The 21,435-nt window shown below is 45.4% G+C and overlaps 6 protein-coding genes across 12 annotated transcripts; 4 read left to right on the top strand and 2 right to left on the bottom strand.

Moving 5' to 3' along the window:
- Positions 1 to 14: 14 nt before the first annotated feature.
- Positions 15 to 2,305, top strand: BDBG_17795 (uncharacterized protein; the record flags this gene model as incomplete). Its single annotated transcript, XM_031725442.1, has 4 exons — positions 15 to 50; positions 104 to 527; positions 651 to 1,178; positions 1,296 to 2,305. 4 exons carry the CDS (start codon positions 15 to 17, stop codon positions 2,069 to 2,071), a joined length of 1,764 nt encoding a protein of 587 aa, XP_031580875.1. The 3' UTR covers positions 2,072 to 2,305.
- Positions 2,306 to 2,556: 251 nt separating this feature from the next.
- BDBG_08599 (bacteriodes thetaiotaomicron symbiotic chitinase) lies at positions 2,557 to 10,468 on the bottom strand (the record flags this gene model as incomplete). Of its 4 annotated transcripts, none has more annotated exons than XM_031723638.1 (20): positions 10,398 to 10,468; positions 7,864 to 10,338; positions 6,747 to 7,752; positions 6,655 to 6,684; positions 6,482 to 6,605; positions 6,380 to 6,414; positions 6,239 to 6,325; positions 6,120 to 6,188; positions 5,765 to 6,065; positions 5,515 to 5,713; positions 5,416 to 5,459; positions 5,147 to 5,355; positions 4,869 to 5,087; positions 4,579 to 4,814; positions 4,266 to 4,510; positions 3,979 to 4,208; positions 3,551 to 3,929; positions 3,384 to 3,477; positions 2,928 to 3,317; positions 2,557 to 2,880 (listed from the first exon to the last, which is right to left on the bottom strand). In XM_031723638.1, the coding sequence occupies exons 3-20, from the start codon at positions 6,946 to 6,948 to the stop codon at positions 2,557 to 2,559; spliced, it is 3,417 nt and encodes a 1,138-aa protein (XP_031580871.1). In that variant the 5' UTR covers positions 6,949 to 7,752; positions 7,864 to 10,338; positions 10,398 to 10,468. The 4 variants fall into 4 exon arrangements, with proteins under 4 accessions (XP_031580871.1, XP_031580872.1, XP_031580873.1 ...); XM_031723639.1 differs by having other exon boundaries at positions 7,864 to 10,325; XM_031723640.1 differs by lacking the exons at positions 6,380 to 6,414; positions 6,482 to 6,605; positions 6,655 to 6,684; ... (1 more) ...; positions 7,864 to 10,338; positions 10,398 to 10,468 and having other exon boundaries at positions 6,239 to 6,373.
- BDBG_08598 lies at positions 7,582 to 10,578 on the top strand. 2 transcript variants are annotated; one of them, XM_031723637.1, is made up of 9 exons: positions 7,582 to 7,761; positions 7,840 to 8,102; positions 8,165 to 8,319; positions 8,376 to 8,433; positions 8,499 to 9,050; positions 9,113 to 9,224; positions 9,327 to 9,801; positions 9,882 to 9,998; positions 10,071 to 10,578. In XM_031723637.1, the coding sequence occupies exons 2-9, from the start codon at positions 7,912 to 7,914 to the stop codon at positions 10,244 to 10,246; spliced, it is 1,836 nt and encodes a 611-aa protein (XP_031580870.1). In that variant the 5' UTR covers positions 7,582 to 7,761; positions 7,840 to 7,911; the 3' UTR covers positions 10,247 to 10,578. The 2 variants fall into 2 exon arrangements, with proteins under 2 accessions (XP_031580870.1, XP_031580869.1); XM_031723636.1 differs by having other exon boundaries at positions 7,603 to 8,102; positions 10,071 to 10,540.
- An 872-nt stretch (positions 10,579 to 11,450) lies between these two features.
- Positions 11,451 to 13,663, top strand: BDBG_08597 (glutamate decarboxylase; the record flags this gene model as incomplete). Its single annotated transcript, XM_002620971.2, has 5 exons — positions 11,451 to 11,468; positions 11,701 to 11,936; positions 12,059 to 12,661; positions 12,748 to 13,274; positions 13,380 to 13,663. The coding sequence occupies 5 exons, from the start codon at positions 11,451 to 11,453 to the stop codon at positions 13,661 to 13,663; spliced, it is 1,668 nt and encodes a 555-aa protein (XP_002621017.1).
- Positions 13,664 to 15,498: 1,835 nt separating this feature from the next.
- BDBG_08596 (C6 finger domain-containing protein) lies at positions 15,499 to 18,081 on the top strand (the record flags this gene model as incomplete). Its single annotated transcript, XM_031723635.1, has 4 exons — positions 15,499 to 15,706; positions 15,813 to 15,980; positions 16,041 to 17,984; positions 18,068 to 18,081. The coding sequence occupies 4 exons, from the start codon at positions 15,499 to 15,501 to the stop codon at positions 18,079 to 18,081; spliced, it is 2,334 nt and encodes a 777-aa protein (XP_031580868.1).
- Positions 18,082 to 18,125: 44 nt separating this feature from the next.
- BDBG_08595 lies at positions 18,126 to 20,971 on the bottom strand. Of its 3 annotated transcripts, none has more exons than XM_031723632.1 (2): positions 20,768 to 20,971; positions 18,126 to 20,664 (listed from the first exon to the last, which is right to left on the bottom strand). In XM_031723632.1, the coding sequence occupies exon 2, from the start codon at positions 19,779 to 19,781 to the stop codon at positions 19,398 to 19,400; it is 384 nt and encodes a 127-aa protein (XP_031580865.1). In that variant the 5' UTR covers positions 19,782 to 20,664; positions 20,768 to 20,971; the 3' UTR covers positions 18,126 to 19,397. The 3 variants fall into 3 exon arrangements, with proteins under 3 accessions (XP_031580865.1, XP_031580867.1, XP_031580866.1); XM_031723634.1 differs by lacking the exon at positions 20,768 to 20,971 and having other exon boundaries at positions 18,126 to 19,820; positions 19,908 to 20,746; XM_031723633.1 differs by lacking the exon at positions 20,768 to 20,971 and having other exon boundaries at positions 18,126 to 20,746.
- Between the last annotated feature and the right edge of the window lie 464 nt (positions 20,972 to 21,435).

Here is a 21,435-nt window from a genome sequence, read left to right as displayed (position 1 = left end):
TGAAAGCTCCATTGATGAACGCCCCGAAACACCCTCTTGATTTGAAGCTGGTTTGAATACAGCTCCTGACACGGTCAGGCCGGCCCCCCGATCTACTCAACAGCTTGATGCTGGTTCTCTTGATGAGAATAATGAACACCCAGGTGTCTACCATTCAGGCGAGGCAATATCAGACCAACAGATGAAACATCTCAAGATGACATTTGAGATGGAGAAGGAGAGGCGTAGAGTCCTAGAACTCGAATTACAACTGGAAAAACTCTGTCAACAGAGATTCTCTACGGATCGATCACAGAATGTCAACAATCATCCTGTCACCACCTCAACAGCCTGTACAGCCACATGGGATCCTAATCTCAGTGAAAGGTTGGAATTCAACCTTTATAAACTGGATAGCCGTGTTGACAAGGCAATCTCCCAATTCAAGGAAGATGTCAAGAATACTGTGAGATCAAACAGTCTAACTGACACATTCAATTACATCACATGGAGCATCTTCATGAAATCGAAACTGGTTGATGCACAGTGTTGGTATATGATAGAGAAATGACAGACTCAGAACCCTCTACAAAGAGATGATGAATGAGCACCATTCTGGGACGCCAGAAACCGGTGGCTCTACACATTCATCTCGAACTCATTGGGTGCAGGTGTCAGACCACATTTCTCCAAATATGATGAAAATCGGATTGCTTATACCCTATGGAATGCGATCAAACAGGAATACTCTGTCCTCAAAACACAGTTACGCCGTGAGGCAGTTCTGGAATTCATGTCTCTTGGTGGCACACAGGTCACCAATCTACACACATTCTTTGATAAGTTCCAGTCCGCCATCACGAAGTTGGAGATGTTGGATGCTTCCCCACCAGATGCATGGATATTTGATACCTTCTATTCAGTCCTACCCAACAATTGGAGGGATTATGTTCAGAAGAAGATAGAGGAGATACAGGATTCCAAATCCACAGCTGTGGTATTGGATGTTGATCTTCTCATGGAGGAGATCCGCTCGCGGCTTGATCCTTCAAAAGATAAAAAGAATCTGCAGAATACAGATTCTGCGGCCAACTCAGCTACAACAGCTACAACAGCTACGACAGCTACAACGGCCATAACAACTACCAACAACAATACATCGAATTCGGCCCGTGGAGGCTGTAATGGACATGGTCGTGGTAGTTCACAAGGGGGCTCCTGAAACCATCAAGGATCGGGAAATCCACCTACATGTCCTGAATGCGAGAGATCTCACTTTGACACCTGTTGATTGGCCAATTCGGACAGTGCTCCAGATAATTGGAGGATCTACAACACTGCAAGGATAAAGAAATTCAAAGAAAAGAAGGAAAAGAATAGTGAGGGTAGAACCCAACTATTCATTACAGATGGATCAGAGACCTATCAGATGGCAAACCTCGCAGAGGTTATCAATGTGCCAGCCTGTTTCATGGAACCCCACAAGGATCCCTCCAACGGGCGTTTATACATATCAAAGGACGTCATCTTCCAGGAGGACCTCCATCTTGCCGATCCATCGATACCAACTACTACGCACAACCCGAAGGTCCTACCCAATGCGGCCCGTAAAGCGGCTGCGGCGATTCCTTCGGCGACACCAGGCCTACCCGCCGCAACGATTCCTTCGGCGATTCCTGATCCATCAATTGATGATCTGTTCATTGATGAGGAAATCCAACCTGAGTGTCCATTATTTCTCGTACCCACTAATAATTGGTGGATTGACTATGATATCTCCGCGAGAATACCTACCCTTTTAGTGCAGAATACACTGAACTCCCCAGAACCCACAGTTGAATCTGATGACCCTCCGACATCTACAAGGGATATCACTATAGTGGGGGAATCTACAGTGGGGGAATCTTCAGTGGGGGACAGTCTTGAAGACCTACCCACCGATCCCGAGATCGCTGCACTTCCGATCCCGAAAAACCTCACGCGCGCCAAAGCTTCCATGGAATGGAAGTATTATTACAAGGCCTGTGTTAAAGAGGTCAACCGTTCGAAATATACGCGTTGGAAAGAGAAAATAAAGAAGATAGGGGGATAGAGGGATAAAAAATGATGTATCTCATGACTGGTTTTTCATTACTACACATTTTCCAGTCATTTTTTGTACCTGTACTTGATTTGAAGGCGAATTTTGTATATAGCATCGTGTATAGTTACTCTGGTGAGTGGGGGTGTCAGGTCACGTGATCTGGCTTACTAATCCTTCCACCATATAACTTTCCACAAAGCTAGCAACCTTTCAATCACACAAGCTTTACACCTTCCACACATATATCTTACTATTGTCCATCGAAATAGTTGGGCACAATTGGAAGCTATGACACTCAGGGGGTAGGTAGCCACTTGGAAGTTGGAACGCGCTGGGCAGTAAGGACGTTAGAAAGCCAGCTAGCTATATTTGCTCTAAAAAAGCATAACTAAGTATAGATGTGTAGAATATTAATATTCATTTCGTCATCGTTTCCTTTTCCTTTCTGCATTATATCATCTCTCATTATCCTCCGTAATATGTCATCAAACTGCTTACGGATCGAATCGAATTTTATCTATCGCCTTCTTTAGTAGATTAGCCTGAGCAATCAAGGCGACTGCTGCAGGGTTGCTCATCGTGTTTTTGTCGTAGAATTTGCTGTTAATTCGACCGACGCTGTCGAGCACGAAAGCGGTACCAACAGCCACCATTTCCGCGTATAAATCGGTTTCAAATTCTTTCCATATGCTGGATAAAGGCTCAAGGCCAGGCATGAATTGACCAATAATCGCAATTTCCTTTGCGAGGTCTCTCCTTGCTTTATCGAGGCCGCCCCTGAGAACTCCATCATTCAAGTAGTTGAATATGCCAATTGTCTATGGGAGTTAGCAATCGATCCACGCTATAGAAACATAGGACTGACTTTCTGAAGTTTGCCAGCAACAAGCTTTGCAGCTTCCATATCTCCCTTCGCCACATCTCTCAGAGCTGTGTTAAAGGTTGAAATCGCCATTGGTTGAGCACCGCCTACGAGGTTCTTCTTGATGTAGTTCATATCACGTGGGAGTATAGACATGCCAGTGCGGTAAGCATAGGATCCAATGATCTCAAATACACGATCATTTGGTGTCAATGGAGGCGTCCAGTCAGGTTTGTCGGATACTATAGCTCCGATTCGCGGTAACGTGACATCGTACAGCTTATTCCAGCCATCAAGGAGCTTCTGCGGATCAATGGTAACTGACTTCATCTTTGCCCCAGATGGTAGATAACCCGTTACCGCAGTCTGGAGGAATCTTTTGACCATTTGGATCTGCTAAGTCATGAGCAGCTAAATATTTCCACCTACGCGAATGCGATGTCAGGAGCTATGACCTACCTCTTGGAGGTGCTCCGCGTGGAAACCCTTCATTGGAAGATCAGAAAGCTTGACGTATTGCACCGCTGTACTTCCGCAAACGTCTTTTAACATTCTAGTTGTAGAGAGAAAGTAAAGGTAAGCGTCTGGTCCTCAAAAGAAAATAAGGTGATGGGGGTTGCGATTACCTAAAGCCTCCTCGCAGAGGCAAGGTGGACGCTCCATCGCCCGAAGCCACTGAAAGCCCTGGTTTATAAGGTCGGCTTACCATCTTGAGTGCGCCATAAACATTGGTGCCCAGTAGTTTGGGTATATCTAGAAACATGGCACGGGGACTCCCAGGCCTTGGGGGTACTAGGATTAGTTCTGGAAGCCCTGATTCACCATAGCTCCACAGTGTTCTTCCCTGACCGTCCTGGTAGGAACGCTTATATAGGACATCGCTACTGTCCGGAAGGCCCGATTCATCATCACACGCCTCATTATCAGTGCATGTGTCAACATCACATTTGAGTGTCTTGAGAACATCGAGATTAGGGGTGCAGCACAGTGACTTTTCACGATACCCTTGCAGGCTATTAGTATATCTCCTGAAATGCAAACGAAGGAAACCTACAACTGCACCCAATGTAACTGTCACCGCGAGAATCAGCTTCAAGAGTCACCTCATTCTCATTGCAGGTATTATCAGCGCAATCGCCTTCGCCCACCCAATGACAGTTCTTGTAGGGCATGGGCTGGCTCTTAGGGCAGCAGAAATGATTTCCATGTTTAAACACAGTTCCCCATCCGGTGCGGTCCCACATATAGGCTAGACTCTCCTCATCTTCCTTGCACGAGCTGCCGCTGGGTAGGGTTAGGATCCACTAGGTTATGAAGCATTCTCGGGGGCAGATAACATACACTCCAGAACTCCAGTAGCAGTTTTCGTTGAAATCGTCGAACATCCCCATTTTACAGCACAGAGCCTTTCCACCTCTTGAACATCTCCCAGTTCCGGACTGACCGGGGGTGCCACCCCAACTCGAGCTCGCAATGTGGACTTCACCAGCGTGGCATCTGCCATTGCAATCACCTCCAGAACCGCGCCATTGACAGTCTTTAAGCCCGCTATTCATAGGACAACATATGGGTTTGCCGCACTCGCCCTAGGGATTAAGTTAGATAGCCTCATTGTGTAATTATTGAGTCAAGCATACTTTGATTGTTCACTTACATCCTTACCTTTGCAGCCCGCCTTGTCATAGCCCATCTTGACATATGGCGAACAGCTCGCCACCTGAGGGTTCTCTAGGTCCACCGTATCTTTGAACTTGAAGCATCTTCGTCCAAGGAAATCATTGAGGTCATCTACAAGAGGCTTTTGCGCTTGATCTCTCCGGAAGCTTCGTGCGGTCACCAGCTTACTATTTCCTGTTAAAGCTTTGTGTGCAGTCAAGTCGTAGTCATCTACTAAATGTTAGGCTTTCCAGGATTCCGGACAACGCAAGAGAATTTCTATCAAACCTAGATCCGATGCCCATATTAAGGAGCCAGAGAAGCCCACTTCATCAGCCCAGTCAACTTTCTGCTTAAAAGTATCCTCATCATCATATGAGATCCACTGATTGGAGTCCCATGAAAAGTATTTGACTGCCGCCTCCTTGTCGTGAGTGACACTTGTTGTACTCCTTTTTGAGTTGCTGTTTTTGTTTAGAATATCTCTGATTTCATATTGAGAAAGATCTACAATATATCAGCTGTCGGAATTCTTTGAGGGACAATTTGAAAGGGTGAACACTAACATCCACTTTGGCCTGTGCAAACTCCAGGTTTAGCGCCCGCGCTGAAAGGGCATCCAGGTTCGCCGCAGCTGGGATTTTGAAGCGTGAAAGCACGGCCGTAGAAACCGAACCCAATCACGATTTTGGAAGGAGGCACCTTTACCCTCCAGAGAAGTTCCACGGCGGTTTTTATTTCAGTTAGATTTGTATGTCCTTGAACGATGGAGCCACTGTCAAGTTGCCTTATTAGTTGAGGGTGGAGAATTGACTTTTTGGAACATAGGGCTTACATGGGATTATCCCTATCCCAGACACCGTGTAGATCATACGACATCTAGAATAATTCAGCCCCAGGGTAGCTGCGGAAAATCATTTTCTTTTTGACTCACGAGGTTCATCCAGTCTGAATATTTGAGCAATCCGGGCAGGTCAAACCATCGCATATACCAGTATGAGGATGGGCCTGTGAAAGTGATGCCTAGTTTTCGTCCCGACTTATCGAATGTTTCACGTATTTTTTTCATTAAAAGTACAAAATTCCCCGTGTCTTCCTCCTTCCCACCTCTGTCGGGGGCACCTGGATATTCCCTTCACGGAAATCAGCGATCTTGTGGTGAGCAGGTGATTAAAATATCTCACCAATCAATGTCAACTCCATCAAAGCCATATTGGTTTAAGAAGCTGAGGATGTTGTCTGCAAATTTTCGTCGATTTGCAGGTGATCTCGCGATGTTGCCGAAAATGGGCTGAGTGATGGTATTGTTATCGGAGAAAGTCCAGCCACCGATACTGACATATAGTTGGAGGGAGGGCTTGACAATTTTGAGGGCCGCTACTTCATCAAAAAGAGAAATCGGTGTTGCGGCGTCCATGGTAGTAATCTCAAAGCTTGTAGGATCGATGTATGCAAAAGCATAATTGAGGTGCGTGAGGCCACCAACTAAAATGAAGGTAAGCGTGTATGCGTTTGTACGTTTACTATGAATAGACTTACCCGGAAGATCTAGGGGCGACGCTTTGTGACATTTAGATCGAGCATTCCATGCTTCATAATAGCCAATGACTAGTCCCGGTTACCATCTAGAAGATGTGTACGCTTTCGGTGATGCCTACCTCTGGACAATGTCTTGCCCTTCGCTGAGCCGCCCGGGGGCTTTGGGTGTAGAACACAGTGAGATTGACATCCTTTCCCACAGAATTCTATGCAGAGTACGTGTTAGTCAGGGTAGTTGAAGGATAGGAAGGGAGACATGCCTTCAGTTATGCCACAGAAGCCATATTGTGAGCAACTGGAGGAAACCATGATTAGCAAGACATTTTAGAGATTACGCTTATTGGTCTTTATATAATATATACCAGGTATTCAGAGGACATGTCTTGTTCACCGGCTTCGCGAACTCCCCACATTCGGCACCAGCATCGCAATTGCTAACGCAACCTTCGCCACAATAATCGGGGCCATACCCGCAGTACCCACCAGCTACAATCATCAATTCAGTATCCTCGATAGGGGGCATTAACACACTCACAGCCACAGCATGCACCATTACTACACAGTTCTGGGAAGGAAATGAGGATTGTCAGTAAAGGTAGAATATTCCATTGAACTCTGGATACATACTGCTTGGGCCGCAGGAATAATCATCCCAACGCAGCAGAGATGTGTTTAACTCTCGCAGAGGTGGCTGAACCAAGTTAGACGCATGTCGCCTGTGTCGCCCGATTGGAACCGCATCTAGAGGTGGTTTGAGGAAATGTATCCCAACGCCCTGGTAAAGAGAAGCAGATACAAAGGACAAGAACAAGTAGAACAAGAGCAACATGCTGATAAGGCTGACAGTTGATCAATGAAACAGGCCTTATCTCAAACTATTACGGATTGATTCATGAAAGGGGTGCTCTGGGATCAAAGTAAACGACGTCGCCTGGTTGGAATGAAGTCGTCCGCAGAGACTCTATCTGTGGGAAGATGAAGTCTCTTCTTGCGCTCAAAAGAGCAGAGCCTCAACCCCTTTTGGGAAATCCGCAAAACCATTGACATATTCTCTATGCTCCGATGAACAATAGCAGACATCAAAGGGTATATGACATTTATGGAAAGTAGAACAATATTTATATGCCTTTGATATAATTTCACTGACAATCTACTGCCGTCCACTCTGTCAAGGTGGAAAAAACACAAAGACTTCAAAGCCCAGGTCGGGGAACTGCTATTCCGGGCTGGAACGATACAGAGTAGAACAGGTAAGATCCCATATTCCAGATTATGGTGGCTGAGAATATGACCCTTAAGCTTAAAACTGTACATATTGACCGTTGTTCAGGAATATAGCCCTTGGTCATTGATATGATGTCCTGCAAAAATAGTTGATTGGCCTGGCGCTTAGTCAGCACACATGATCAACCCCTTTTTTCTGAACACGCGTTCCGGCAGGAAGCTGCTGTATATGAGCTCTGGAGAATAAAGTCAGCCATAAGGGATATCGCCCTGACAGATATTTTAAATACTTTCCGCCATTGCTTCGGAACCCGGAAGATCTCCATGTTTTGAGCACTGCGCGCTAGAGAAGGGCTTGTCTGAACTCCGCGTCCCAGTGCATCCAAAGCTCCCAATTCGATACCTAACTCTACAGCCAGTACGGAGTATTAGTATTGACTACTAATTCCCAGGGTAGAAAAGTTTGCGTTGGAGCAAATAATTGACTTTTCAACAGTACCAGGGAGACAGTTACACGCACGCTTCGCTCCTTACCTATCCCGAGAGGCATAAGTATCGGTTAGGCGGCATGTCTCACAAACTAATTCTTTCTCCAATTGTCCTGGTGCTGGTTCTCTTGGCTCCAACTATATGGAGCCAACAGCTTGAAGGCTATATACTACCATTTGAAGAGCTGGGGTTGAGTGCTTCCTGCTTTGTTGCTCTCAACACCACATTGAGCTCATGCCCTGCTTGGCTCGGGAGTTATTCCGGCATGGCGTAAGTAGAGTGCATACCCCTGAGGCCATATTCATTGTATTGTATGTTAACCCGGTAGATAGGCAGGCGAGTTTTGAAATACTTCCAAAGGAGCAACTCGAACTTCTCTGCGGAACTTCGTGTCGCAAGGATCTGGACAATCTTCGAAATTCGATTATGGACGCGTGCAAAGGCCCAAGTGATGTGATTGTTCCTGGTGGAAGCATAGCATACCCAGGTATGAATGAAGCCTGAGTGTTTTTGTGTTCTCTTCTGCTGATCGTAATCATTGAGCAACCTATCTCGTGGACCGGTTTCTCTATGCCGCCAGCCTATCCTGTCTGGAGGACCGGTAAGTGGCAGTGGTAGATTTAGGCGGGAGCAGTTTGTCAAGGTTATAATTGACAACTTCGTTAGATCAACGGGCCAGTACTGTGACCTCATTGCCGCCAGTTGGAACGGGACCTCCGCGCCGGCTCGGGATTGTTCGTTTTGTGAACTTGGCCTGCAAAAGCTTCAACTCTCATCACCCTTTGGTTATTCCGAAGAGGGAGCAGCAGACTTCTCATCCCTAACATCAAGTTGTAACGCTGATGGTTACGACTATTCTACCCCTGCATCGTATGCTCTCAACTCAACAACAGCTCCACCAGCACCAACCTGTGCTAAGCAATACGTAATCAAGGAGGGCGACACTTGTGTGACGATTTCTCGAGATAATAATGTCTCGACATATAGGCTGATTATAGAGAATTCCATCGATATCAACTGTAGTCTCTTGCCCGCAGCAGGAAAGTCCCTTTGCTTACCAAGGGAATGCGAAACCCGCCAATTACAACTGGCTGACACATGCCAGACATTGGTGCGCGACTTGAACATAACAATGGCACAACTCCTAGCCTGGAATCCTCATATCAACAGCGGTTGCTCTAATCTGGCTGCATATACCGGCTGGTATTTCTGTGCAAGGCGAGAAGTAACCATCATCTTGCTAGGATTCCAATATAAATTAACTAACAAGGCCGCCGCAGTTCCCCAACGCCAACCGTTCCAGTGAGAGAAGGGGGGAATATGATTACAGCAGTGCCAGTGCCCCCCAACGCCCAAGGACAATCAAACACCAACTGCAACCGTTGGTATATGGTACTTCGCCCTCTTTCTGGTCAATCCACAAGTGTGGAAGAAAAGGGAGGAAAAGGGAAAAGCAGCAAAGCAAGGGATCCGAGCTAACAGAACTCGCGACAGATCGAAGATGGCGATTATTGCTCCATGATTTCGCTGAGGTTTGGCATATCCCTCAAGGACTTTTATTTCCTTAACCCCCAGGTTGACGACAACTGCACCAACCTATGGAGAAATACGTCGTACTGTGTGCAACCTGTCGGAAACATTGCAACATATAGTGGATATCCCGTTGAAGCACCTTCAGCCACATTCACCCACCCTCCTGCAGAGTCGTTTGTTCCAAGCCCAATCGAATTCCCTCCGCTGAAGCCTGCAGCGCCAGGAACGCTCAAGGATTGCCTCATATACGAAGACGCCTTCAGCGAACACGCAGGGTTCGGCGATGACTTGAAGACGATGAACCGCTGTCAAAACTGGGCATGGGTGGCTGACGTGACAGTCGATGACTTGCTAGAGTGGAACCCAAGTCTTTCACGGGAGGATTGCTTTTTCCAGGTTGAATATAGCTACTGTATTCGACTCTGGGAGCAACGACGTAAGTATTTTGGATCCGACCTGGACCATTTTTCCACTCCCACGTTGTTCAACAAGAAACTAATGGATTTCCTTTTGCAGCCATCTATACCGGCCCACAAGACCATTGTATGGCGCCAAATACAAATTTAATACCGCCGACATCTGTCCAGCCATCGGACTGTGATTGCTATGTCCAGTTTCGAGCAGCTGATAAGGGTAAACGGCGTCCTTGATCCTCATATTGAAAGAGATTGAATTCTGACCGGAAACTAACTCAAATTTACCTAGCAATCTTCAAATGCTCGATGTTCTCCGATTTGTTCGGTGTCGATGTAGCAACAGTTGCGTCTCTTAACCCCTGGATCGGCTCAGACTGCGACACGGGCCTGTGGAGTGAGCTGTCACCGGATGGCTTCGTTCAACTTTGCGTAGGCAAACACAGTTCCCCTTCGCTACCGGCTTGAGCACTGAGGACAGAAATTGAGCCGGACTATTTATAATTGCGCTCTACGAGGAAGGGCAGGCTGGACTTTGAGGGGGAGTCTATCAATTTGAACTAAAATGAGGACGTTGAGTAGACTAAGATGATGTATGGGTTATCCTGAGCAAACATACTGTGTGGACCTTGTAGTACTCCGTATGCAAAACTAATCACTTCAACCTTTTAAGTTCGAATGGACTTTTACAGAGTATGACGTGGATTAAAAGTACTTGAACTTTCTAACTATCTTACAATCGATTCCACTGTTATATAAATTATTTATTTTGTTTTTTCTTTTTGCCACCTTTCGACTAAGCTGTCTTGGGTAAGGAATAAATCGAGCCCAAGCCAAAGTGTCTTGTCTCAAACATATTTTAGCGTTGAAAACTCTCAGCAACTTCTGCCACAATTTCTATATAGATCTGATATTCTCTGATTGCAATATATTATCCATCTCCTCTACTAAATGAAGCTATACTCATTTCATAATTTGGAAATTTTGGCTGTATATATATCATTGTGCCTTCTAAACAAATTTTGACCACGAAAGACACCCCTTCCACACCTACCTACCAGCTCTATTGCTAAATTCAGAAATCAGCACAGCTTCATTCAACAGAGTAGGCAGGATAATAAATCATTATCAAAACATACTAGATTTGTATAGAAATTGCAGCAGAAGATGATGAGAATTGATTGGACTCCAATCTAATGGACTCCAACCTAGGAGCTACCTCGAGTGCTATCACTAGTTAACCAACGCAACCGATTTAACCCAGGAAACGAGACGAAGCAAAAACAACCTCTTTCAATACCTAGGTACCTACCTATATTGACTTCGTTTCCAAATTTTATGGTTTACATGGTAAATAACAGCCAATTACTTAGTAGAGAAAAGAGGTTTCGGAGGTGAAAAGTCAATGACGATGACGTCCGGACAGGGAGGGTAATTACGTCACTCCCGACGCATCTAACATACATTCCAGGCCAGTCAGTTCCTTGAAATATAAAATGTGAAACATGACGGACTACATCTACGTGTAGGAATATAGGCCAAGAAAGCTTCGTGAACAGTAATAAAAAATAGGATAGGGATTGTTTAAATCGCTGGAATCCGCCGCTATCTCGACCCCGGATATTGTTGATCTACATTGAGGAAATCAAGTTGTGACACCAAAACCGCAAAAATGAGCCTTGCATCGCATGTAAGTGGGATTCCGCATAGGGGTTGTTCGTCGTCGAAGGGTAGAACAGCCAATGATCAACGGAGAGGGCTATGTCTATACACAAACTGCGTTGCCAAGCTTCATGCATTTTAGAGGCTTCCTCTTTTTTTCTGGGAATTATCAACCCATATGCTCGTTACGTCATGTTGTCTTGCTATAACTATTTTAAATGATTATCTGCTGACTTATACCGGTATTTCCACGAGTGCAGGTTGACGCCAACCAGCTCGTCGAGGAACTCCGCAAGGATCCGGGGCGTAGAAAAAGTGAACGCATATGGACTGAGAATGTCGCTGGGTCCATGACTCCGTATTCCACACGGTATGCTAGTCGTGAGGAAATTCCTAAGTTCCAGATACCCCAGAAGGGCGCTCCGGCAGAGGCAGTGCGTCGGATGTTGAAGGATGACTTGAATTTGGATGGGATTCCAAATTTGAACCTGGCAAGGTTTGTAATATATCTTCTGAAGCCCTGGGCAGCTTTTGCGAATTCACTTGGGAAAAAAAGAATATGACCCAAAGGGGGCTTTGGCAAATGTTATGTTAACGAAAATGCTTGAATGTTCATAGTTTCGTCGGTACTTACATGGAGCGCGAAGCTGAAGAACTTCTATCCGAGAATATCAGCAAGAATTTGGCTGATGCTGATGAATATCCGGCCTTGATGGAAATGCATGCTCATTGCGTCTCAATGATATCGAATCTCTGGCACGCGCAACCGGGAGAGCAGGCTACTGGATCTGCGACCACCGGGTCTTCAGAAGCTATCCACCTAGGTGGATTAGCAATGAAAAAACGTTGGCAGGAGAGAAGGAAAAAGGAGGGGAAAGACAGCTCGAAACCAAACATCATCATGGGTGCGAATGCACAGGTCGCACTGCTTAAATTCGCTAGGTACTTTGATGTCGAGGCGCGAATTTTAGACGTTTCTCAGAAGAGCCAGTTTAGGCTTGACCCAGAGCTTGTCAGAAAGAATGTAGACGAGAACACGATCGGCGTCTTTGTCATTCTAGGAAGTACATACACGGGCCACTACGAACCAGTGGAAGAGATCTCGAAAATTCTCGATGAATTCGAAGCGAAGACAGGGATAGATGTGCCTATCCATGTTGATGCTGCAAGCGGGGGATTTGTTGCTCCGTTCACATATGCCCAAGCTGGGGGTCCAAAATGGTAATAACCTCAGGCAATCCAAAAAAAATAAAAATAAAAATAAAAATAAAATAAAAAAAAAGGGCAAGCTAACAAACATAATATAGGGACTTTTCACTTCCTCGCGTAAAATCCATCAATGTGTCGGGCCACAAATTCGGCTTGGTATACGCCGGTCTTGGCTGGATCATTTGGCGGGATAGAGAGTATCTGCCAAGCGACCTTATCTTTGAGCTCCATTATCTTGGTGGAACCGAAGAGACGTTCACCTTAAATTTCTCCCGGCCTGGAATGCAGGTGATAGGACAGTATTACAATCTTGTTCGCCTGGGCTTCAATGGGTACCGCGAAATCATGGAAAATTGCCTAGCAAATGCCCGGTTGCTAAGCACCGCGCTTGAAAACACGGGCTGGTTCATTTGCGTCAGCGACATCCATCGGAAGAAAGGGACTTTCAAGTTTCAGCAGGTCGAAGGCCTGTCGAAATATCATGGAGGCGAGACATCGGCGGATTATAATGCCGGCTTGCCTGTAGTGTCTTTTAGGTTCTCTGATGAGTTTCAGAAAGAGTACCCAGACGTGAAGCAGGACAGCGTCAGTTTGTTGCTGCGTGCGAAACAGTATATCATCCCAAGTATGTCACTCCATATTCTCCGGCTCGCTTTGCTACGTTGCAATTATCATAAACTGCGAGAGATATTGGAGCGCGCAGAAGCTAACCAAGGGAACCACAACATAGACTACCCACTTCCACCATCGGAGGACAAGACTGAGATACTGCGGATAGTCGTGCGTGAAAGTATGTCTGCAGATCTCATTGATCGACTTGTAGCGGACATCGTGGCTGTGACTGAGAGGCTTATGGCCACAGAGCCCATGGATATGGCAGCGTTTCAAACAGGCCCTACCTCGGTCGCCAGGCGACGTATGATCTCGAGACATGGCCATGCAGAGAAGGAAACGGGTTTAAAATGGAAAGGCAAAAAGCATCATCACAAGGGAATCCATCGAGGCGTCTGTTAGTATAAAATGTAGCGGTTTTCACAGGACACAAATCGATGACGAAGCGCATTAGGCCATTTGGATCATGGTATTTTCGGCGTTTCCTTTGTCAATACCCGTAGCCGATGGAAAATATAGGTATATAATAGTTGGGTGGTAGATGTAATAACGGGGTTCCTTGAAATATGTGTGTGTTCTTTAACTTTGTTACTTAATTTCGCAATTACGACTCGAACAAAACATCGAAGCAAAGAACAATTCTTAAGCCTAACTGCTTTTTGGACTTCGTGTATAAGGTTCGGAACCGGAGTGGCGCATTCCTCTAGAGCAACACATAAGCACTCTCCGCGACCCTTTCTGAGTGGAAACCAATGTTAGGCGTGAAACTGAAGAGTTGGGGATAGGATAGAGCCTTGAGGTTCGTTGAGCAGCTGTAACTAGTAGATGAGTCTCGCTAAACTCCTTTCAGTCTAGCGCAATATCAGCATCCCCCGATATTCCTCTCTGCTGCTCTCTCGACCTCAACGTCAACAAAGGATATTGTCGCAAATGCTTGGTTCGTTTCACAACATTGTTGATACACAGTCAGCATGTCAGCTGGTGGGGGTTAGTTCCATGCCATTGCCACTAAAGCAGCTACTGAAGCCGTTCTTCCCTTTTGAAACTATTTCATTTCGATTACTAGAGTGTGCCGTCTTCCTCCTTGAGCCGCTGATTTTCAAATAGCATAGAGGTACCATTTCAATTCTCGAGATAACAAAGATGAATATTCTTCAGCGCCTTTAGAATTACTCTGAGGACACCGCCCAAGCTAGAAACCCAAGAATAACCATCGCTAGGCGTGAATTGTCTGTAAAGGGCACAACTTCGGAATAATGGAGCTCTATTCAGGTACCACTGCTCTAACAATATTGGCTTTGTATTGACTCCTTCAGACGAAGTTAAGACTCAGTCGGGAATCTCGATCTGTGTGATCTTGATCGAACACACCGTGATTTGCATCCTACGACGCTCTAGACCCAGGGGCACAACTAATCAAGAAATCATTGGCACGGTAAGCTAATAAATCTCCCCTTGTCCCCATTCGCCGGGGGATGCTGGCCATCCTTCGCAGCGAGTCGGGTGGCAGGAATCTGGCGCCAAAACTACGCAAGATGGCCGGAGGTTGGAGCACATGACAGGTCGCTCATTACAACGTACGCGCAATGATTTGTTCGCTACCCTATCGGTCTGTACGGTATTATTATTACATGTTTCGCCATAACATCTCTGCCTACGGCAAGTCATATATTCGCCTTTTTATCTTCCAATTTCTTGTCTCCTCTTCATCAGTCACCGTCGTCCACATCGGTGTCTCACTCTGGGTTTCTACGCTTATCTCTTACCGTATATTAATATTCTGCTTCCAACTTGGGGTGGACTGCGCTGTTGGAAAACAAAAACCTCTTGACTCTGCATTGCCATTTTTATTTCGATTTGTCCTAGCCTTGGTTTTCATCCCCGCATTGGCTTCGCTTTCTTGTGTGCGAGAGTCAGGGCTGGCGTCAGCTTTATGACTGTCATCTCCAACCTCATTGCGCTGAGATCACCTTTCGATCTTATTCTCTCATAAACCTTTGTTTTCAATTCTGTTTATCAACTCCAACGTTGTGTTTTTTGAGATCATTTATTTTACCCTCTTCCGCTGATTCATCATTCTTTCCTTGGGATTCTATCGATTCTCTGTTTTGATTTTGATTATCGGCCATATTTGTTCTGCTTATTCCTGATGTCTGTTTAATCGTTGCTGCTGTCGTGATCTATCTCGATCTGAGGTGGGAGTGCAACTTTGGAGAAAGCTTATTTCCCAATTCGGCATGGAAACTGGTCAAAGCCCGCATGCCATATCGTCTACTGGCGCTGTACAACCCAAGGGGTGTATCCGCACTCAAGGGTCACAAAGTCCGCCAGTAGTTTCATCTAGAGTGGCTCCAGCTTCTCAGCCTGGTAAACAATCCGCGGGTAAGCCACCTAGCCATGCTGCGGGCGGCGTTAACAAACCCAAACAGTCGAAAAGCCGAAATGGTATGGGTTTTCATTCATTCAACATTATAAGGATCCTCAACAGGGATCAAAGTAAATTTAAGTGGGCCGGCAGGAGCAGCTGACCTTTGTGTGAGTGATTGATCAGGGTGTGTGACGTGCAAAACCAAGAGGCTCAAGTGCGATGAGACGAAGCCGACATGCCAGCAATGTCATAAACGAAATGTTACCTGTGGAGGGTATAAAAAGGACTTTAAGTGGAGACCATTCAAGGAGACCCGTTTTACGAACAAATCTGCTCCTAAAGGGAAAAAAGGTTATATAATTTACCGAACATATATAAACAGACATTTATACTAACTTTGCGCGTGGATAGTTCCCCTTAGTGCACCACCCCCTTCTCCCACAGTACCTGCTCGTAAGCCAATCCGCTTAACACTGAGCCCACTAACTCCTCATAGTTCAAATTCACCTGAGGAAGATACCGTGGAAGAGTACCAGAGCCCGTACCTTTCTCTTGAGGGTGTTACATCCTTTCCTGCATATGATATTTACCCGCATTATCTATTTCCGTCGCTTTTAAGCCTACAGGATCACTATTTGGATGATTACTGTGCAGAAATTATCCCTGACTCATCATATATCTCCTTAACTCAATCTCCGAAATTAGCAGAAAGTCTCCTGGCGAATGATACCACAGGCCAGCTGGAATGCCCTTCTGAATGGCTAGCATCGGCCCCACCGCCCACCCCAGATCTTATAGATCTCGAAGATGAAGATGTGGAAGAAATAGTCCGACAGTCCAACCCGGAAGTGAGCTTGCCATCGTGTTGGGATGCTTCGTCTGCATCAGTGGATTGCTTCAAGAACCTGCTAAAAAGGTCTATATCTTACGGGCCATCTTTGCATCCGGAATCTCCAGCAATGCTCCTCTCTCGGTACGACCGGCAGACCTGTGGTATTCTGTCTGTAAAGGACGGGATATCTGAAAACCCCTGGCGTACCTTGGTGTGGCCCCTGGCAGCAGATTGCCCCGCGCTCTTCCATGCAATATGCTGCCTGTCCGCATTTCACTGTGTCAAAGAAAATCCTCGCCTGAGAGTCCATGGTATGGATCATATGCATCAGAGTATGAGTATGCTTGCCACTGGGATTGAAACTATGAAAATGGATGAGGCATTGACTACAACCCTAGCTCTTGTATTTGCAGAGTCCTGGGACCGACACATATCCACTGGCATGCAGCATCGCCGAGGTGCACGGGTTCTGCTGAATCAGGCTCTGGCGCAGCATCGTCAACGTACCAATCCGCCAGCAAAGGATATAGCACGCCTACATTTCTTGTACAATACTTGGCTATACACAGATGTTGTCGCGAGACTCATCTCACTAGAAGACGGCGAAGTTGACGAAGCTTTATTACTCCAGGATTTGAATCCCTATCTTCCACGCTCGCCTATCCACGAGGTTGATCCGCTGATGGGATGTGCAACGACTCTATTTCCACTAATAAGCCGGGTTGCCAGTTTGGTTCAGAAAGTCCGCAAGTCCAAAAGTAACTCTATTCCGCTCATATCACAAGCTTTGGAGCTTAAAACTCTCATTGAAGAATGGGAAGTTCCAAAGTACTTCCAACCTCCAGAGGATCCAACTTCCAATGTTCAACATAGTTTCCAAACCGCCCAAGCGTATCGTTGGGCGATTCTACTCTATCTACACCAAGCCGTTCCCGAAGTTCCATCTGAATCGGGTGCTGAACTCGCCAAACGCGTTCTTGTGCTATTAGCTACTGTTCCACCAAGTTCCAGAGCAACAATTGTCCACATATATCCCCTATTCGCCGCGAGCTGCGAGGTGGAAAGTGAAGAGGATCGAAACTGGGTCAAGGAGCGGTGGGCTGCGATGCAGTCGAGGCTAATGATTGGAAACATCGATCGGTGCCTTGAGGTCGTTCGGGAGGTATGGCGTCGTAGGGACTCGTTCAATGAAAGGAATAAGAATTCTCCACAAGCATCTTTCGCGCAACCTGTCGATACGACTCAACGGAAAAGCATTTACGGGGTTAGTAAACCTCCCACCGTGGATAATGACGAGAATATGGAGGAAAGTTCTGCGATATTCGAGCTTTCGGACGGGTCCAAAAGCAACCCGGCTATCGCAGGTAAAGGAAAAAAAATTAAAACATATCGTTCCCTCTCATCGCCAGTTAGTCCTATTAGAAGAGGCTCTTTTATTCCCTGGTTGGATGATAGGGACATCGAGAGTACAGTGCGGGGAAGATTGCATTGGGTTGGCGTCATGAGGGATTGGGGTTGGGAAGGTATTTACAGCCCTTACCATCTCAATTTGATTTGATGACATCGCATTATCGAAAATATACATACTAACGTTTGCATCACACAGTCCTCCTTGGCTAATGCACCAACTAGCCGAAAACGTCGCGGATATGGTTGTGCTGTTGCCGCCGTTACTTCATCCTTCGTTTCCATTTCTCTTGCATACAATGTTTGCGACCCACCATAACGACTTTCACTTCTCGCAGTTCACGGATTCCTTTTACTATACTTCAAATATTTAATCCCACGACTTTGTAACGATAATACACTTTACCCCATAATGTATCGCACCGTTCTACGAACCGATAATCGACAGCCTATTTCTTCCATTGCTCACTACAAGCGGGCTCGAATATCAGACCCATACACCTAATATCGAACATATCAGCCCTCGAGAAATACAAGCGGCGCAACTGAACACATAGCCATTTGTTACAACGATTTCTCTCCCTTCCTTATCCTGAACGAGCTTCTTTTCAACCCTATGCTATTATTAATCACCCCCAAGAGTTAAAGAAGATTCTACCTGATTCCCTTTGAATAAATAATCGCGCTCTGTCGATTTCGCTTAGAGACCAAATGTAGCAGAGCACAAATGAGACAAAAAAATCTCGAACATACCTAGGTATATTCCCGTTCAGAGATTTCACTCACCTTGTCCTCGTTCCCCCTCCGCCGGGATCTCCTATTTCTAATCTATAATTGCTATTTACGATGAAATGAATGAAAAAATGCCATCAATGTCTTGGGGCTTTCCGCTTTTTATGGATTGAATTGTTTGCACCCCATTTTTATTTCGTTTTTATTTCAATTTTTACTTTTTTCTTCCAGTTAGTTTTTTGTTGTTGTATTCAAGGTGTTTCCGTTTTGGCTTCATTGTTGGGGCTCTTTTTCTTGATGTATATCTTTTCGCGCAATCGTATACCGGATGGGATGAGGGCGTTGGTAAAGGAACAAAAAGAGCAAAGGCAAATTGGCGCGGATTTTGATTTCGATTTGGACTTGGATGGATTTTGACTTTTTTGATTTTCTTTTTTCTTTGCTGTTGTGGTTACTTCTTTTCTTCAGTGTTAGGCCCATCTCCCCCTGTTCCATTTGATCCTTTAGCGGTTCAGCTAATTTACTGCTTTTCGCCGTTTTCCCTTTCCCTGATAAACGAAATTGCCGGTGTCTACATCTATCCTTTCAGCCATTTGGTTACTTGGTTATACTCTCGCCGTTTCCAAATACTCTCGCATACGTTTCATCCACCCCTGCCTAGCACCTCGCTGGTTGGGAAAGCTTTATTTCCATCCATGGCAGTGATGGAAGAGAGGGCTGGTGCGTATATAATCTGTTCTTAGATCAATGCACACAATTAGATGTTCTCGAATTCTCACCCTATTGCACCATGTAACTTATTTCGCACACCCAGCAAGGTTCCAACTCGTCTGGTTAGCATCCCAGCAGCAGACATGTCCGGCTTCATATGATGTGGGCGAAGAGTCGGATATGCAATGTAGTAGAGCCCCTTCAAATAGCCACAACAGGAATTGCAAACGGCTATCGAGTGGTAGAGACACGAAGTGAGAACGAAGGGCGCGAAAGGAATGCTTCCTTGACGGCAGACGTAGAGGGAAGTCGACGCCGTTTGCAAGCTTGCCTGTCTGACCTTTGTGTCTTCCGCCTGGGTCATTTGGACTGTTGACCGACGTGGCCATATAACGGGCTAATGAAGTGGTATTTGGTCTTATGTATACGCATAACACGCAGACCGAGACCGGTGACATTATCATTTGCATCCTCGAGCCTTAGGACTGAGATTTCTCCCTTCACGCAAACTGCATTTAAGGTTCAATTAGAGCAACACCCAGACGTGCAAAGTACTAATCTCAATCATACAACGCAACTAAGTGAATAATAGTCACATTTCCATTCAAGCGAAGGGTTGCCGAAGCCGAGGGGTTTGCTTGTAGCTGTTTAACGACCGGGGGGACGCGTGACTCGATGGTTTGTCGTTGGGAGTAAGTCCAGCCCTGAGCTTACCCTCTACTTTCGGACCTCTTTTTCCTATTCCTTTAGTGCCAGTAATGGTGTGAAATGGCGTTCGTTCGCAAGTCAACATCATTCAGAACTCCGTAGGACTTCCCATATTGACGCCTGAATTTTAACCGGGCGGAGTTTACGGTCAGCGTTCGCAGGGTCGCCATTTTGGACAAGTCTTTATCTTTCTGGATGGCCAGGCCGAGAAATAGGTACACAGGAGTCGAGGTATTCAGGAAGTGTAGTGTTTTGAGTTTGTTTGAGCCTGCTCCTCAGCTTAGATCTGAGATCGTTCAGCTAACTAGCTCTCGTAGTTGCTGCTCATGCACAAGGCGCCAGCGCAACTCCTGTACCTGCTGGCACGACGAGCTACTCCATTCTGTTTGCTGTTGGCAAAATGGAGGTTGGCTGCCAGGCAGAAATACCCTGGCTGTATTTAATAGAGGGATCTGTAGGATGGTTAATCTCTTGTATTCGTGTGGGAGGAGCTAGCTATGTTATAAAATGTTTTTGTAGCACACAAGCCTTGGTGTGCTAATTATTGCAGAGCAGCAGAACTAGTTCACATTAGAAAACAGTGATTCTACAGACAGACTGCAGTATAGTAGAATTGAATATTTTCATCATTATCATCATTCTTCTCTGTGAATCATTAGTTTAATTGCTCTGTAATAATTAATTTCAAAAAAAAAAAAAAAAAAAAAAAAAAAAAAAAAAAAAAACATCTGCTGTCTACATGACTCACAAGATATCTAATTATTTTTAAGAAATTCAACAGTTATTTTTCAAGAGACACTGAATATGATTCAATTTTCTCTGAAAAGAGATGTTCTTACAGACTACAGTGCAGACATTCAATCTCAATATTTTTGATATTAAATAACTCAATGCTATCATTTCTGATCTGATATTTGATAAAACAGGCTGAGACTAAAGCTGTAACAGCAGCAGTGAATCATTTACAGAAAAGAAAATTCTATTTAATAACTGTGATAAGTTTTTTTTTCTTCTTTTTTTTCTTGAAATTAATGATGCAGTTATCTAATTATATATTAGTTTATTACTAATTTATACTTGAATTTATAATGTAAATGTTGAGGGTCCCGGGTTGATCGGCCCTTCTACCTGGTGGTGACTGAGCTCTTTTGCCCCAGTAGCCTACAGTAAATTTACTAAAATAATAGAGGCAATAATTTTTTACACTTCTATAGTAATAACTAATAAATTACATAGTTACATCTTAATAATAAAAAGCATCAAATGCTCGCTTACGCTCGCTTTGCTGCTTGCGCAGCCCCCTCTACCACTTCCACCGCCTCTACCGCCCTGCAGCCCCCCTACCTCTACCACCCCTACCACCCCTTCCACCCCCTACCCCCTCTACCACCACTTCCACCCTCCCCCCGACCACGT

Source organism: Blastomyces gilchristii, assembly GCF_000003855.2.
Source record: "Blastomyces gilchristii SLH14081 genomic scaffold supercont1.25, whole genome shotgun sequence".
NCBI classification, from domain to species: domain Eukaryota; kingdom Fungi; phylum Ascomycota; class Eurotiomycetes; order Onygenales; family Ajellomycetaceae; genus Blastomyces; species Blastomyces gilchristii.
Note: the sequence above shows the minus strand (reverse complement) of the source record. Positions and strands in the feature narration are given on the sequence as shown.

Bases quoted from the DNA above. Each gene is read 5' to 3' on its own strand.
- BDBG_08598 (XM_031723637.1), top strand. From the start codon at position 7,912: ATGTCTCACAAACTAATTCTTTCTCCAATTGTCCTGGTGCTGGTTCTC. The intron at 9,051-9,112 runs GCGAGAAGTAAC...AGGCCGCCGCAG, and splicing joins GGCTGGTATTTCTGTGCAAG to TTCCCCAACGCCAACCGTTC. The intron at 9,999-10,070 runs GTAAACGGCGTC...AAATTTACCTAG, and splicing joins GTTTCGAGCAGCTGATAAGG to CAATCTTCAAATGCTCGATG.
- BDBG_08595 (XM_031723632.1), bottom strand. From the start codon at position 19,781: ATGCAAATGATAATGTCACCGGTCTCGGTCTGCGTGTTATGCGTATAC.